General features: G+C 36.1%; 1 protein-coding gene across 1 annotated transcript in view; it reads right to left on the bottom strand.

The window, feature by feature from the left end:
* Positions 1-17,757, bottom strand: part of LOC144967409 (uncharacterized) — a 76,880-nt gene that overhangs the window by 4,814 nt on the left and 54,309 nt on the right. Inside the window, exons 2-7 of the mRNA XM_078904575.1 lie at positions 13,418-13,689; positions 12,609-12,947; positions 11,072-11,717; positions 3,819-4,013; positions 2,518-2,665; positions 696-2,067 (exon numbers count right to left, since the gene is read on the bottom strand). Of these exons, the coding sequence (XP_078760701.1) occupies positions 696-2,067; positions 2,518-2,665; positions 3,819-4,013; positions 11,072-11,717; positions 12,609-12,947; positions 13,418-13,689 (2,972 nt within the window). The remainder of the gene's footprint in view (positions 1-695; positions 2,068-2,517; positions 2,666-3,818; positions 4,014-11,071; positions 11,718-12,608; positions 12,948-13,417; positions 13,690-17,757) is intronic.

Genomic DNA, 17,757 nt, shown 5'->3' with positions numbered 1-17,757 from the left:
TGCAGTCCACTCGTCTACTTTTTTAACCCCCCAAAAAAACTTGACTCTTACCTAACCCTACATTTTAATGAATCACAAGGTACACACCATTGGTAACTATCAACATAATACTATTTTCAGGGTGTGGGCTGCTTATAACAGTTCAAGATCTGGTCCCTAGCCACGAGCAACACTAAACGTGTATAAGAGACATGATATCTGTAAGGCCATTTTACAAAATTATTTTCAGACAGACAACGCTGTTAATGGCAAGGTACTCATTTTACACCTGAGTATGGTGAGAGAGTGTGGAATCAAGAACCTTTTCAAAGGAGAACTACGAGCAGCTCAGAGCAGGACTCGCACCCATGAAACATCGGATCTGAAGACAATGTCATACCACAAGACCACATTGCCATCTTTCACTCCTGAATCAATCAACAACAGATAAGATCCTCCACAAAGGTAAGTAACAGATTAGGGAGAGGCACTGGTGTAATATAAAGATTTAAAAGAGTATTTATGAAACAGTGGCAGACAAGGCAGAAAGAATAATACAAGGAAAAATGCATTTTTATAAAATAAGCCTGCCTTGACTGGGAATCGATGCAGGGTGATTTAAAAAAAAAAAATTCTTGTATTTTTCTTTCTACTTTGTTGCACTGTTTCATAAAAATATTTTCATAAAGGTGATTAAGGCAAAGTGAAAACTTTACCTGAGTAATTTTGTGCTGCTTCGAATCGTCCAGGCTGTTCTTGACCCCAAGTTTGACCCCAATCTTGTCACTTGTCAGAGCTGAAGAACCGAAGGAGCTGATGCAATAATCGGAGGGCGGGGACGTTGGAGATTCATCCGAGGACGACATACGAGACAGAGGCAACTGTTTCCCACCAGGAGTGAACGAGTCATACAAATTCACCACAGGGTCAAAGTTCAATGTCTTCTGCGGGTTTGGCAATTTCCCTTTGTCCTTTTCAGGCGTCTTAAGAATGCCCTGTTGTTGTTGAGTTTCACCAGTCCTCTTCAGCCGAGGCCAGGAATTGGCAGGATATTCAAAGTCGTCCCATTCTTTCTTAATTGGGAGAGACTTTTTCACTCTAGGAAGAGTACCTGGTAGTTTGCCTCCATGGAGTATTTCTTCTATCTCACTTGCCTCTGCATTCAAACGCTCATGAGAAGCGGACAAAATTGTATCTTTTGACAATGCATCCTCATCATCGCTGATCATATTAGAACACAGGGAAGGAATAGCTTGCGCTGAAATTCGTGTTTTCATTTTAAGCCTTGCATAGATTGTTTCTTGATCGGATGACTCTGAAAGGGTAGGGCTTGAATCGCCATTGTTGAGAATTTCAGAATTACTATCTGGGCTGTCGACACTTCCTGCAGAGCTCTTCAAACAGCTTGAAGTCCTGGGAGGTGGAAGAGGTGGGACTTTTTTCTTTGTTTTATTCTTTGCTGGTTTGATCGTGCCTGTTTCACCATATTCTACCCCATAGTTTTCCAAGTCCAAGGCTTCCGATTCTTCAGCTTGGGTGGCATCCAAGGTTGTGTCCTGGGAGGACGAATCTTGAGAAGTTTGAGATATCAATGAAACCGAGTTCAACTTCCCTGTACTGCTGGATGATCTGAATAAAGCGCTACTATCTGATGTGCTAAAACTACTTGACATGCTCTGAAGACTTTTGCATTCTCTGATCCTTGGCATCATCAGGTCTTCGTCTTCTTCCAGTAAATTGTTGGAGCTTCTTCTCAAGCCGCTGTCGTTGTGGAAGGAAGTGTAGAATCCATCCTGGTCGAGGGAATAAACGGATGACTCTCCGTCCTCATCCAAATCCATCTGAGGCATCCGATGACGAGGGGATCGACCTGGAACGAGGATATCCAAATTGCGAATATTTTCCTTTGTCAATCGGGAGAGATTAGCCAAAGCATCGGCACTGGTGGACGTGACGTCCCCTCGACTTGCTGCCCGTTCAGCCAAAGATTTGATCCAGTCATCGCTATCCGTGTTGGACGTAGATTTGGTATCTGAGATGGATTCCATGCTGGCAGCATCACCCATGTATCCGATGTCCAAACCATCTCTGTATGGATAAAGATGGAAAATCATTTCAATTCAAATTCTCAACAGCAACAAAAATATTAAATTGAGCTTTCAGATAACACAATATCCATTAAATGTGCTCAAAGCCCTTTACGAATTATCCAAAGCCATCAGCAACATTTAACTTGTAAGAGGAATAAATGACGGCTAATGTTCTGATATAATTATTTTCAATGACAGACATTGCATCGCTGTGTAGTTATTTTACACCTGAGTGCAGTGAGAGAATATAACTAAAAGTCTTTTCCAAGGACCTAACTTTGCACTGTCTCGAGAGAGACTCGTACCATAGAGTCAAATTGGTTCAAATGGAAAAATAAATAAATAAATAAATAAATAAATAAATAAATAAATAAACAGTGGTCCGAGGGCGAGTGTCACACTCCAAGACCACATAATCTATACTTTTTTCATTCCTAACCTAACTTACTTTTCTTCTATGGGAGAGTCACGGCCTGAATCCCGTCCAATGGAATACTGGGATGCCAGATGGGAGGGCATGCCAGGTACACCTGGCTTGGCGTCCGAATCCAGGGATTGACGGTTACTGCTACTGTAGCCACTGGCACTCCAGTTACCTGAAACAATAACATACATGTTAAATACAAGATTTAATTCAGGAACCATAGTTTCTATTGTACACTGACTTTTGGCATTAGAAAAAATAGGAAAAAAAAAAAATTGAGCTTTTATATGGTAGCGAAATATCCACTAAACATGCTCAAAGCGCTTTGCAGAGGGTCCCTAGCAAAAGCAACACTTAACAGTTAAAATGAAATAAACTAAACATAAAATTCCCTTTATTCATCCCTTAAGGGAAATTTGTCTCTAGGGTCTATTCCAAGGGAAGACTGGAATAACCCAGGCGTCAGCCACAGTACAGTGCCGCAAATGAGCTGTAAAGTTAACTATAGCGCCTACAATTTTTATCCCCTAAAAAAAACCCTACGAATTTTTATGTTTTTGTTTTTAAGGGTTTTACGGTGCTTGTGACACATTAAGGTCATATCAGCACTAGTAAAAAGGAAGAAAATGGGATAGTCAAACATTCTAGATTTACAATTAAAGCAACCAAGAAAAGTAAGATAAAGGGGAATGGTACAAATAGGGAACAGATGTAGATTCCAAGAACACACTATCAAAGTATTTTGAGATCACCTAAAAGTCTCATCCTGACACAAGCACAGTCCCAACTGAGAGGAACACACTCAAATGTTTATAAATCATATATATTATAGAAACAAAACATAAAACAGTGCATAACAGAGAGATGATTTACAAGATAACAAATATCATCTCCCAAAACTCTAAATATACATTTGACTGTTTCCCTCCCAACTAGGATATCTGGCCAGGACCAGGACAAAACCAAGTAATCTCATTCCAAGACAAAGACAGAAAGCATAATATTGGAAAACAGATATAGTGGTATAGAAGACAAAGTAAGTGCCTCCCTGCCCACTATGGGAGGACAGGAACCCCAAATACGTTTTCATATAGATAGTTCAAAGATGACGTCACTCAGGTCTTTGTTATTGTTTTTTTCTCCATCCGCGTTTATGAGTAATGCTCACTGAACTGTAATAACCTGACTATAAACGTTCATCGATACACACAGTTTTGTGTGTTGGTCCGTTATACTTCCGGATGGCAATGTTATGAGCTTCTTAGCCAAGCGCATACTATCTATAGGCAGATCTGCTAGTTTACGAAGGCAACCCCATCACCCACCTGATGAACTCTGCCTCTCTTCTTTCCGTCGTTTAGTGATTTCCCTGAGCTTGACCGCCGTAGTCCAGTCCTTGGGCAAACTGTCCCAGGGGAAGTCATATTTGCATTGCTGTGCCCGTGGGATTGTGTTGCTGTCGAAGTAGTAGTAAGACCCTGGGCCGATCGTTGATTCACTGGAAACAGTTCTGGCAACACCTGGGTTTATGAAAATACAAATTATCAGAATAGATTAATGTTTGTTTTTGTTGTTTTTAAGGGTTTTACGGCGCTTACAACACATTTAGGTTATATCAGCGCCAGTAAAAAGGAAGAAAATGGGATGGTAAAAAGTTCTAGAATTACAATTGAAACACCCAAGAACAAGTAAGACAAAGGGGAATTGAGAACAAATAGGGATCAGATGTAGATTCCAAGAGCATACCACCAATGTACTTAGTTTGAAATCACCTACAAGTCTCATCCAGACACAAGCACAAAATCCAACAAAGAGGAACACACTCAAATGCTTACATTATACATTCACAATAAAAATAATAATACATAACAGAGAGATGATTTACAAGGAAAAAAATATCATCTCCCAAAACAATAACTATGCATTTGACTGTTTCCCTCCCAGCTAGGATCCCGGCCAGTGCCAGGACAAAACCAAGTAATCTCATTCCGAGACAAAGACAGAAAGCATGTTGGATAACAGATATAAGGGGATAGAAGACGCAGTATGGACCCCCCCTGCCCGCTATTGGAGGTCAGGTCCCCACCCAGAGATTAATAATTGTTATATAATAAATAAAAATAATAAAATAATATAATAATAAATAATAATAATAATAATAATAATAATAATAATAATAATAAAATAATAAAATAATAATAATAATAATAAAATAATAAAAATATAATAATATAATAATAATAATAATAATATAATAAATAATAATAGTAGTTGTTAGTAGTAGTAGTAGTAGTAGTAGTAGTAGTAGTAGTAGTAGTAGTAGTAGTAGTAGTAGTAGAGTAGTAGTAGAGTATAATAGTAGTAGTAGTAGTAGTAGTAGTAGTAGTAGTAGTAGTAGTAGTAGTAGTAGTAGTAGTAGTAGTAGTAGTAGTAGTAGTATGTAGTAGTAGTAGTAGTATAGTAGTAGTAGTAGTAGTAGTAGTAGTAGTATGTAGTAGTAGTAGTATAGTAGTAGTAGTAGTAAGTAGTATAGTAAGTAGATATAGTAGATAGTATAGTAATAATAATAATATATAATAATAATAATATAATAATAATAATAATAATAATAATAATAATAATAATAATAATAATAATAATAATAACAATAATAATAATAATAAATAATAATAATAATAGTAAAAATAATAATCACAATAGTAGTGGTAGTAGTAGTAGTAGTAGTAGTAGTAGTAGTATAGTAGTAGTAGTAGTAGTAGTAGTAGTAGTAGTAGTAGTAGTAGTAGTAGTAGTAGTAGTAGTAGTAGTAGTAGTAGTAGTAGTAGTAGTAGTGGTAGTAGTAGTAATAATAATAACAATAACAATAATAATAATAATAATAATAATAATAATAATAATAATAATAATAATAATAATAATAATAATAATAATAATAATAATAATAATAATAATAATAATAACAATAATAATAATAAATAATAATAATAATAGTAAAAATAATAATCACAATAGTAGTGGTAGTAGTAGTAGTAGTAGTAGTAGTAGTAGTAGTAGTAGTAGTAGTAGTAGTAGTAGTAGTAGTAGTAAGTAGTAGTATAGTAGTAGTAGTAGTAGTAGTAGTAGTAGTAGTAGTAGTAGTAGTAGTAGTAGTAGTAGTAGTAGTAGTAGTAGTAGTAGTAGTAGTAGTAGTAGTAGTAGTAGTAGTAGTAGTAGTAGTAGTAATAATAATAATAATAATAATAAATACTTCACGTGAGCTCAAGGTTTGAGAATTTTTGACAAGATGAGGGTCAATTTAATCGATCGATGTTCGAAAGACGCGTCTTATGTGCAAAATTTAAATTCCTACATGTTGTTTCCGTTTTTTTTTTCTATTTTGTTGTTGTTGTCGTTGGGGTTTTTTTGTTGTTGTTTTTTTTTTTTTTTGTTGTTGCTGTTGTTGTTTGTTTATGTTTTTTTTTTGCCTTTTCAGAATACGGCTGTATAAGCTTACAAAGAAAATAATAATCTACGATTCATGAAGAAAAAAAAATAGGGGGAAATGTTCTGAGTCTGATAAGATTTGTGTCAAAACAAATTCTTCTTTTCGGATCAGCTTGCTCCAATTTCAGCTCTTATGGGGTCATAGGTCATTGTCTAGGTGAGCGTATTAGCAGGCCCGGTAACCTAACATAATTGTGGGCTCGATTTAACATTGTTGTAATGGACTATATATAATTTGTGTTGATTTGAGAATATTTCCATTACGACGGTGAGCCCATAACAATTTGGGTTATCAGACCTGTAAATGAGTACACATTGGTCATAGTTATTGATGCTGTGCGTTTAGACAAAATGCTCACAACATCCATCAGCAAAATTAAACGTACCAACACACAAAACTGTGAGTAACATTTAACGTTTATTGATGCTGTGCGTTTAGCTAAAATACTCACAACATTCACCGCTAGCCACTCCCACGCCTCGTTCTGAAAAAAGTCCGCGAAATTAAAGGGGAGGCAAGAGAAAATCAGCTGATCGTTAAAATAGTAACAGAAAAGTGGAGGTGCTCGGCAATGAATGCAAGAAAGACATTTAAAACGCCGTAAAAATGTTTAAAAATCACTTAATGTTATAATTACCATCCATAACAACCTGTCAAATTCACATATGTAAGATGTCAAGCCAAAATTAATAATAAAATAATAAAGAACACGATTGACCGGTGGTCCGTTGACTACACATGCATACGAGTACCAGAAATATTTTGTAAACAATGTAACACAATATAATGTGTAAGTTTCAAAGCAAATGCAACCACAAATAACATCAAAGAACAATGTGGGACTACTGTTTTAATTTCATAAAACCAAACGTATATTTTCTGCCCCCGATATTGAACGTGTAGTTAGTATGTATCGTACAAACAACATTCGTTTAGACAGGTAGTCGGGATTCTAGCGCCAGTTTTATTTGGGCAACCATGATTGGGATTTCACTCAATGCACTTATTATTAATTATTATCATTATTATATAATAATAATAATAATAATAATAATAATAATAATAATAATAATAATAATAATAATAATAATAATAATAACAATAACAATAATAATAATAATAATAATAATAATAATAATAATAATAATAATAATAATAATAAGCAGTTGAAAGGATATAGTCTTTGGTGTATAAGTGCATATGTACAATATTTCTTATAATAAATGCTTCAAAACAAAACAAAACTAAAAAAAAAAAAATAAAGAATAAATGAATAAAAATATCTATTTGGGCATTTACTTACATTAATAGTCTTGAAAATCACAATAACAATCCATGAAAATTAAATATCCCAAAATCCGAAGAAGACATGAATTTAATCCAAAATCCAACACAGGAATGTATTTTAATAGGAGACAGATATCCTATTAAAACCATAGCATTACTTGCAAAAAACAATACCCCACTCTGCGTTTAACGGGCTTGTGGCCGTCACATTGTAAATTGTGGCCGCATTAGGGTAATCGGTGTCCTAAAGACTGACACACTGACATACAATCAATGAGAACTATAAAGAATCCATTCTAGAATTCAACTACAAACTGAAAAGTATGATAAATATCACTCTCTCAAATAATTTCCTTTGCTCAGGTTCACTCACACTCTCCTTTATTGCAAAACATTGATAAGTGAGATAAAGTTTGTATTTCAATTATAAACTTAATCACATAACCTAAATGATGGAGAATAAAAACAGCTAATTATAAAAAAAATTCACAGATCAAGTTATCTAATTGAACTCCGCATATTTAGCTTAATTAGTCATTGACCATATATTTTTTTAAATGGCATTGTTTCATTTAAACAAGACCATGACGCTTATGCCTGGACCGGGTATTCACAAATTCTGCTTTTGTGTTCCACTTTTCGAATCGAATTAATCTCTATCTTATCCGTATATTTGCAAATTTTCTGCACTTTAGAAATAAGACCATAACGCTTATGTCTGGACCGGTTGTTCGCAAATTCTGCCTTTGTGTTCCACTGTTCGATTAGAATTAATCTCTATTTTTTCCGTTTAGTTTGCAAAGTTTCTGCACTTTATAAATAAGACCATAGCGCTTATGTCTGGACCAGGCATTCGCAAATTCTGCTTTTGTGTTCCACTTTTCGAATCGAATTAAAATCTAGTCTATCCGTTTATTTGCAAAGTTTCTGCATTTTATTAATAAGACCATAACGCTTATGTCTGGACCGGGCATTCGCAAATTCTGCTTTTGTGTTCCACTTTTCGAATCGAAATAACATCTAGTCTATCCGTTTATTTGCAAAGTTTCTGCACTTTATAAATAAGACCATAACGCTTATGTCTGGACCGGGCATTCGCAGATTCTGCTTTTGTGTTCCACTTTTCGAATCGAATGAATCTCTATCTTATCCGTTTATTTGCAAAGTTTCTGCACTTTATAAATAAGACCATAGCGCTTATGTCTGGACCGGGCATTCGCAAATTCTGCTTTTGTGTTCCACTTTTCGAATCGAATGAATCTCTATCTTATCCGTTTATTTGCAAAGTTTCTGCACTTTATAAATAAGACCATAACGCTTATGTCTGGACCGGGCATTCGCAAATTCTGCTTTTGTGTTCCACTTTTCGAATCGAATGAATCTCTATCTTATCCGTTTATTTGCAAAGTTTCTGCACTTTATAAATAAGACCATAACGCTTATGTCTGGACCGGGCATTCGCAAATTCTGCTTTTGTGTTCCACTTTTCGAATCGAATGAATCTCTATTTTATCCGTTTATTTGCAAAGATTCTGCACTTTATAAATAAGACCATGACGCTTATGTCTGGACCGGATATTCGCAAATTCTCCTTTTGTGTTCCACTTTTCGAATCGAATTAATATCTAGTCTATCGGTTTATTTGCAAAGTTTCTCGCATTTTATAAATAATAATAATTGTTCAAAATTTTACCTTACACCCGATATTACAAGTACAAGTGAGCCAGGTGAAGAAGATTGTCAAACAGTGTGACAGATGAAATAGGAAGAGAGAGAGAGAGGGAGGGAGAGAGAGAGAGAGAGAGAGAGAGAGAGAGAGAGAGAGAGAGAGAGAGAGAGGGTAAGAGAGAGAGAGATATTCGTTTTTTGTTCAAAATCTCTCTCTCTCATTGCACAAGGTTGTGCTATTTACTACTATTTATCAAGAACAGCCAACCTGGCAACCCAGTCTCTGTATAAACTAAGCAAGATGGCAACAGGGACCTCGCTCCTTATCCAATGCCGAAGCTTTAGTTTGAGTCAAACAGTTTTGTTAAAAAAAAACACCCAAAATAAGTTCGTGTCGTAAGTGATGGAAGTTGAAGTCGGCTTATTATAAAATCGTTTTTATGGTCTGTTTGGATTACCCTTTTTAAATAGAAAAAGTGAATATATCATAAACTTGAAGAATAGGCAAGCTAAATGAAATTTAAATTGACTGATTAAATGAGTACGCGAGGCTAAGTTGCGAACGACTACTGGGTTCCGACATTCCGATCCCAGTGTCATTCATGTTCACCGTACCGTGTTACTGTCTACACACTACACTGCATTGTTAGTGACTGGTCATGCCTGTTTTGTTTGTATGTTTTACGCAAGCTAAATGAAATTTAAATTGACTGATTAAATGAGTACGCGAGGCTGAGTTGCGAACGACTACTGGGTTCCGACATTCCGATCCCAGTGTCATTCATGTTCACCGTACCGTGTTACTGTCTACACAGTACACTGCATTGTTAGTGACTGGTCATGTCTTTTTTGTTTGTATGTTTTACGCAAGCTTAATAAAAATTAAATGAATACGTGAGGCAGAGTTGCGAACGACTCATGGGTTCCGACATTCCGATCCCAGTGTCAGTCATGTTCACCGTACTGTGTTACTGTCTACACACTACACGGCATTGTTAGTGACTGGTCATGCCTGTTTTGTTTGTATGTTTCTTTTAATATGGGTCAATTTACAAAGAATAATAATAGAAATGTTCAAAACAAAAACTAGATTCACTATTACGTGTCTGTAATGAAGTGCTTTCCACAAACCGTGAGCGAGAATGATGGTGGAGGTAATGGCAACCATGTGGGTTTGTTATTGTTTCCTACCTCCGTCAACCCGCGCATCCGGTTGCGCACCCACGCTGATTCTGACCATCACAAAACTATGTGTGACCTTGAACGTTTATATCCTGATTTATAGATAGAAAGAAACTGACATCACTGATCTCTTTGTTATTGTTTTTAGTGTCCTTTTAGTATGAGCGCTCTTACAATATCCTTCACAGCATATTGCCAGTACTCATTCACACCTGAGTAGAAATGGGTAAAGTGTGTAAAGTGTCTTACCCAAAGCCACAAAATGCCACGGCTAGAGTTTAACAATCATTGTCACTAATCCCGTCACTAGTCACGATCGACATCGCTTGCCTTTGTGACAGGCAAGGCTAACCATCTTGAGATACAGACAGACAGACAGGCAGAAAGACAGGAAGAAATAATAATAATAAAAAAGAAAACAAGAAGAAGAAGAAGAAGAAGAAGAAGAAGAAGAAGAAGAAGAAGAAGAAGAAGAAGAAGAAGAAGAAGAAGAAGAAGAAGAAGAAAGAAGAAGAAGAAAAAGAAGAAGAAGAAGAAAAAGAAGAAGAAGCATGATTAGGAGGAGTAAGAAGGGGAGGAGGGGGAAAAGGTGGAAAAAGAGCAAGCCACGCAATGCATAAATAATAATGAACTTTATAAAATGCTTTTCCAAGAATTCACCATGTTCAATGCGTTTCAAAATGTCCCATTTAAAATATAAATGAAATATTTAAAATTAATAGTTTACTAAATAAATAAATAAATAAATATTTTAACAAATAAATTAATAAGTAAATAAATAAAATAAATAAATAAACATATTAACAAATAAATAAATAAATAAATAAAAGAATGAATGAATGAATGAATGCATGAATGAATGATTGAACGAACGAACGAAAGGACGAACGAACGAATGAATGAATGAATGAATGAATGAATGAATGAATGAATGAATGAATGAATGAATCAGCTCACCTTCAGGGACTGGAGCGGCAGCACCAATTCTACTCATACTGACAGATCTCTCAGCAGCGCCTTCTTTGCTGCTCCTCTTCTTCTTCTTGTCATCTTCATCGATGACGCCAACGGAGTCAAAATCCAACGATTTGGGCCGTTTCTTCACCGTTTTCACCGTCCCCGCCATCAGAGATCTTATCTTATTCCCTAGGATGCTGGAACGAGTCGACGCTCTAGACAATCGACCTGTGCCGGAACTGACGAGACTGGCGTTGCTCCCGCCAAAATTGTGCACCGTCGTGTTGCAAGCAGTGTCTTCTTTGGTGAGTCTCATCTCATCAACAGGAACTCTCTGAGATCGTCTTTTGACGTAAAGGGGCGTCCTCGTCGACTCTCTTTTGATGAAAGTCTCCGAAAGAAGCTTCACGCACCGAGGTAGAGATTTCGCTCTTCGGCAAGGGATGAATTTTTTGAGTAGTTTGTTGTCTTTCTCGGCCGCGTATTCTTGTTCTTTCCTCTCGGCTCTCTGGTTATCGATTTCCATCAGGAACTGTTGCATCAATTCGTCCTTGGCGTCAAGGTCAGCGCTATCCAAGTTGTCAAGGCTGTATTTTCGTGGCCCTTGCCGTAAAATTCGTTTCCCCTTTTCAAACGCTTCAATTTCCTGAAAGTAATGATAATATTTCACAACCATGACTTTTTGGAATTTCCTGAAAATTATGACAATACTTAATAATCATGACATTATGAAAATTGCAACTGCAGAAGTTGCTGATTATTAACTTGACTGTTATCGGTTGACGTGTACTTATTTGCAGGTCTGATAATCCAAATTGTTAAGGACTCAATGTTGTAATGAAAAGAATTTTAAACCGACGCAAATTATTGCCCATTACAACAATGTTAAATCAAGCCCGTGATTGTTTTAGCTTATCAGACCTGTAAATATGTACACGTCGCTGTCGGCATAACTCATTAAATCTGATTGTAAAATGGCGTTATGCTTGTCGATTTAATCTTACTCTGTCGTTTCTCGTCATTTCCTGGTAAATAATGAACTGGGAATTATCTCTCGTAATGCACATGACAAAATATTATGTCCACTGTCATGTCAAAATTGCTGGGGTTTTTATTTTTTGTTGGGTTGTTTTTTGTTTTTTTTTGTTTGTGTGTGTATGTGTGTGTGTGTGTGTGTGTGTGTGTGTTTTGGTTTACTTGTTTTATTTATTTGATTGCGTGTTTTTTTTTTTGTTTTTTTTTTAAATTAATTGTTGTCCGTTTTTTTTTATTTTGGTTTTGTTCTTGTTGTTGCTTTTGTTTTGGTTTGGTTTTGGTTTTTGTTTGTTTTTGGGGTTATTTGTGTTTTTCAAATTAAAAAAAAAACAAACAAACAAAAAAACATTTAATTTGAATGAATTTCCTAAAATAGTGTCGGTGGTTTTTCTTTTATTTTCTACCATCTGTGGCTATTTATCATAGAGTAACTAATGTTATATTATTCGTCGTCCATATCTCCACATCTATCAACACACTCTATAACAGACAAACAACAAACCTGTATGATATTGTCCCCAATCCCACTGACAGTTCTACGTCGTCTCTTTCTATCCAGGCTGAGATGGGTCGTAGTGGCGACGTCATCGTTGGTCATAGACCGCCTGAAGGACGCCATCCTCTCGAAGCCGGCCCCGGACGTGTCCACGGCCACCAGCACAGACGGCTGTGATTTGGACAATTTGTTGTTTTGCAGGTCCTTGGAGTCCGCTGCCCCTGCCTCGTTGTCGTGGAGGTGGAAGAATTCGTTGATGCTGTCGATGGTTTTGGGTCGGTCCGATCGGTCTCTCAGCTTCAGTTCTTTGTATCTTTTCTTGTTTTTGAGATGTGGGCGGAAAGACTGTGGTGGGGAAAGAAATTAGGAATAACATGATTGAATATGAAGGCTAAAAGATCAAGATTAACTTAGAATTACTCAAGACTTAAAAGGACTTTTTTTCCCTTCCCATCTTGGACGTAAAATGTGCGCGCGCGCGCGTGTGTGTATGTGTGTGTGTGTGTGTGCATGTGTGTGTGTTTCTTTTTGTGTGTGTGTGTTTTGGAGGGGGAAGAGAGAAAGAGAGAGAGAGAGAGAGAGAGAGAGAGAGAGAGAGAGAGAGAGAGAGAGAGAATGGACAATTGACAATCAGACCGGTAATCAGAAGGTTTGAGGTTCGATCCCCAGTCGAGGTCGATTGAATTTTGGGGATGTTTAAAAAAAATATTTCTTGTATTTTTCTTTATTGTTTTGTCTGGCACCTTTCATACACACTTGTTCACTTCTTAATCTTACACCGGTGCCTGCTCCATAATTTCTTAATACAGACTTACCCCGCTCGTGTTTGGAATGTTCATATTCTCAGACTTCACCACCGTGTCTTTGAGGGCGATTGGCCAAAGTTTGAACAGGATGGAGGTAGACAGACCGTCCTTCCGGTACAAATCGACTCCGCGAAGAGCGTGGACGGGCGTGACGTCACACATGGAGTGCTGCGCTTTGATGCAGTACGGGCGATTGGCGGGAGTGAAGAAGTTACAGTCGAACCCGTGTCTGGCGACGTGGTGTTCCTTCACATTGCTGAACTCTTCTAGGGTGCCGACAGCTGATGGAAATATAATGGAATAAAAACAAAACTGTTAGCATCTTCTAATACTAAACTTAAACTTTGGTGATAGGTCTCTGATGAAATTTAGACCCATTTAGATATGGAATGATCTCCCTCAGTCTGTAGGATTTTCGAGCTCAATTGATAATTTTCTAACGCATTAAAACATATCTTTTCACTAAATACTTACAAATTACTTGATTGATTTTTTAAATGTATCTTATGGGACTTGTGTACTGATTTTTTTGAACAATGAAAATGTTGCTGCTTGAAGCTCGAAGGAAGAAAAAAAATAACGTTAAGTATTGAAATAACGGCTCCAATTTCATTCATCGTGTTGTGTTGATAAAGGGGAAACCCGAAACGTACATAGTATTCTTCGTTTAGTAAATTGGAGCTTACATTTCAATACTTATCGTGATTTTTGTTCTTGTTTTTGGATGCCATTTTCATGGTCTTATATTGTTTTGATATTGGTGGATTTGGTCTCGCAGTGTTCTTGTATTCTGGGTAAACAATGTCTTCTTGTTTTTTAGGGGCCTTCAGATTTTATTATTATTATTTTATTTTTTAATAAAAAAAATATTCCTTTTCCGTCACGACACCATAAGATATCGTCGCCTAGGCATTCCACAAAGGAATATAGATAATTCATCAAACAAGATGTCTGATGTCAACAGGAATCAACCATATTGTCCAAATCTTGCTCAAGGAAAAAAAATGAAAGTGCCTGAAGCGAGGCTCGAACCCGGGTCATTCCGGGTCACAGTGCAGTGCCTTAACCACTCGGCCACTTCGCCCCCCGTTATTATTATTATTATTATTATTATTATTATTATTATTATTATTATTATTATTATTATTATTATTATTATTATTAAGACCATACTCTTAGGGATCATTTCTAGAGTATGCTTTGCGGAAACATCGTGCTAAGTTGACCAGACCATTATTATTATTATTATTATTATTATTATTATTATTATTATTATTATTATTATTATTATTATTATTATTATTATTATTATTATTATTATTATTATTATTTCTATTCAGAGCGGGACTCGAACACAGGACCTTCCGACCCGAAAGTGAGTGTCATACCACAATTAAGACCAAATAGCCGTAAAGAGAGTTATTAACACTGAAGACCTTGTGAAAATCGAATGTTGAATCGTTGGAACTTTGTGGGTGATCCATTTATATAACATTGTACTATATTACAAGAAGGTACGAGATGGTTATTTTGGCTCTAAAATTAGTAACACGGAGAGAGAAAAGTCGAAGTTTGCAAACCCAACTTTTCCGCGCCAAACGGCTTTTAAAAAAGAAACGCCAATGTTTTTTTTTTTTTTGTTTTTTGTTTGTTTGCTTTTTTGTTGTTTTTTATTTTTTTATTTGACATTGAAAGTGTCAAACTGATAACCCTGGACCAGACCACCGCTTGTTCCGTCTGCTGAATGCTTATCAAATCCGATCAGATGTGATGAATTGTGACAATTCAATGTTATCGGACATACCTTGGGTCAATCAATACCTCATGAATTCTACGACATACAATGGAACGATCGCTACTACAAACTTCAATAGACTTATACAGCCATACATACTACGAAAAAACAAAATATTATAATTTTGGCCAGAAAACTGTAGTAGTAGTAGTATTGGTAGTGGTAATAGTGGTAGTTGTGGTAGTGGTAGTAGTAGTGGTAGTAGTACTAGTAGTAGTAGTAGTAGTAGTAGTAGTAGTAGTAGTAGTAGTAGTAGTTGTTGTTGTTGTTGTTATAGTAGTAGTAGTAGTAGTAGTAGTAGTAGTAGTAGTAGTAGTAGTAGTAGTAGTAGTAGTATAGTATAGTAGTATAGTATAGTAGTAGTAGATAGTAGTAGTAGTAGTAGTAGTAGTAGTAGTAGTAGTAAATAGTAGAAGTAGTAGTAGTAGTAGTAGTAGTAGTAGTAGTTGTAGTAGCAGCAGCAGCAGCAGCAGCAGCAGCAGCAGTAGTAGTAGTAGTTGTTGTTGTTGTTGTTGTTGTTATAGTAGTAGTAGTAGTAGTAGTAGTAGTAGTAGTAGTAGTAGTAGTAGTAGTTGTTGTAGTAGTAGTAGTAGCAGCAGTAGTAGTAGTAGAAGTAGTAGTAGTAGCAGTAGTAGTAGTAGTAGTAGTAGTAGTAGTAGTAGTAGTAGTAGTAGTAGTAGTAGTAGTAGTCCAATCCCACTGTAAACAATCGCAAAGTAACTCAAGTCAACAAGACAACTAGTATCTAACCAGCTTTGGCTTATCTTTAAAAAACAAACCATGTCGCCAATAATATGCAATCTAACATATGCACCCATTGATAACATGCACAGTATCTCTTCTTTTACACACACCACACATAGAAAACCAATCAAAAACCAGGTAACGATCCAGTGTGTTCTCTATCAATAAATAAATGAACAATAGAATAACTGGCATTGTCTGTTATGGATTAAAAGAATAGTCCAAGGAGATATATAAAACCCAAAGCCCATTATATTGCGTTGTATCTCATATAATATTGATATAGTAATCTTTGATGACACAACATATAATAAATTATTATTGTGTATATAATACGTATTAATCGTTACAATACGCTTTGATGACGTCACAACCCCAAACACATTTTTCAAAATTCTGGCCAAAAAAAACTCATCCTTCAAAATATGGATCGATTAGGCTAAAATGACCCTCTCCTCTTGACAAAAACTCTCAAACCAGGGACTTTATTAAAGATGGTCATTTAAATCCGTTGATATAATTTGAAGGACGAGTTTGGTTTTTTTTGGCCAAAATTTTCAAAGTTTGTTGGGCCAGGGGTTGGGTTTTTTTTTTTTCAAAGTCAATGCAGAATGAAAAAAACTGTCTTCCACGAGAGAATAACCGCTATTACAATTCATAACCAAACTTGAGATTTAAAATAAAATAAATACAGAATACATTTTTGACAAGTTTGTATTGGAAACATTTTGGGGAAATTTATATTTGATTTTAGGTTCGTTATCCCAGACCTACCTAGGACTACGAATAATTCGTAGAAATTCGAATTTTTTAAAAACTCCAGCTACAGACCTGCATTCGCCTCTTTGACTGAATAAATCTTATTGGAAAAAAAGTTTAGTTCCTCAGAATCTATATTATTATTATTCAGGACTCTGAGCATTTCTGGATCATGCTGATGGCAAATTATTTATTAGTTTGTTTCCATTCGTAACTATGATATTTTTTTTAGATTTCAAGCAGGCAGCTCTGGATAGTATGAAGTTGACGTCACTCAGGACTTTATTATTGCTTCTTGCCATCCGCGTTTATGAGTAACTCTCACTAAACTGTATTAACCAGACAATAAACGTTCAAGGTTACACATAGTTTTGTGTGTTGGTCCGTTATACTTCCGGATGGCAATATTGTGAGCTTCTTAGCCAAGCGCATACTATATATACGTATGTTCTTAATCATTTCAATTCGTCAAATTTATTTGACATATTATTCTCTCCTAATAATAAAACAAAAACGTACAATTTATATTATTTGGTGAATATACCATACTACAGTCCACATGAAAACAGCTTTATGTCGTTACGGTCGAACGGTTTTTACGGTGGTTTGTACAATATAATATATCATTATTAAGAGGATTTTTGAATGGGGACATAATAGACTGGCTGTATAATGCGTGGGAGACTTGAAGTGGCGAGGCCATAGCTATCATGAATACATGCCGAGCAGCCAAATAGTAGCTTCGTAAACTCATATTTTGACCGTAACTTTTGTAAACGCATAGCCTGACTGTAGCCTTCGTAAACTCATAGCCTGACCCATAGCCTTCGTAAACTCATAGCCTGACCCGTAGCCTTCGTAAACATATAGCCTGACCCGTAGCCTTCGTAAACTCATAGCCTGACCTGTAGCCTTTGTAAACTCATAGCCTGACCCGTAGCCTTCGTTAACTCATAGCCTGACCCGTAGCCTTCGTAAACTCATAGCCTGACCCGTAGCCTTCGTAAACTCATAGCCTGACCCGTAGCCTTCGTAAACTCATAGCCTGACC

The sequence above is a fragment of the Berghia stephanieae genome, chromosome 3, assembly GCF_034508935.2.
Source record: "Berghia stephanieae isolate SIO BIC M18660-M18661 chromosome 3, UCSD_Bste_1.3, whole genome shotgun sequence".
NCBI classification, from domain to species: Eukaryota; Metazoa; Mollusca; class Gastropoda; order Nudibranchia; family Aeolidiidae; genus Berghia; species Berghia stephanieae.
The sequence above is the reverse complement of the archived record's forward strand: the minus strand, read 5'-3'. Positions and strand labels throughout refer to the sequence as shown.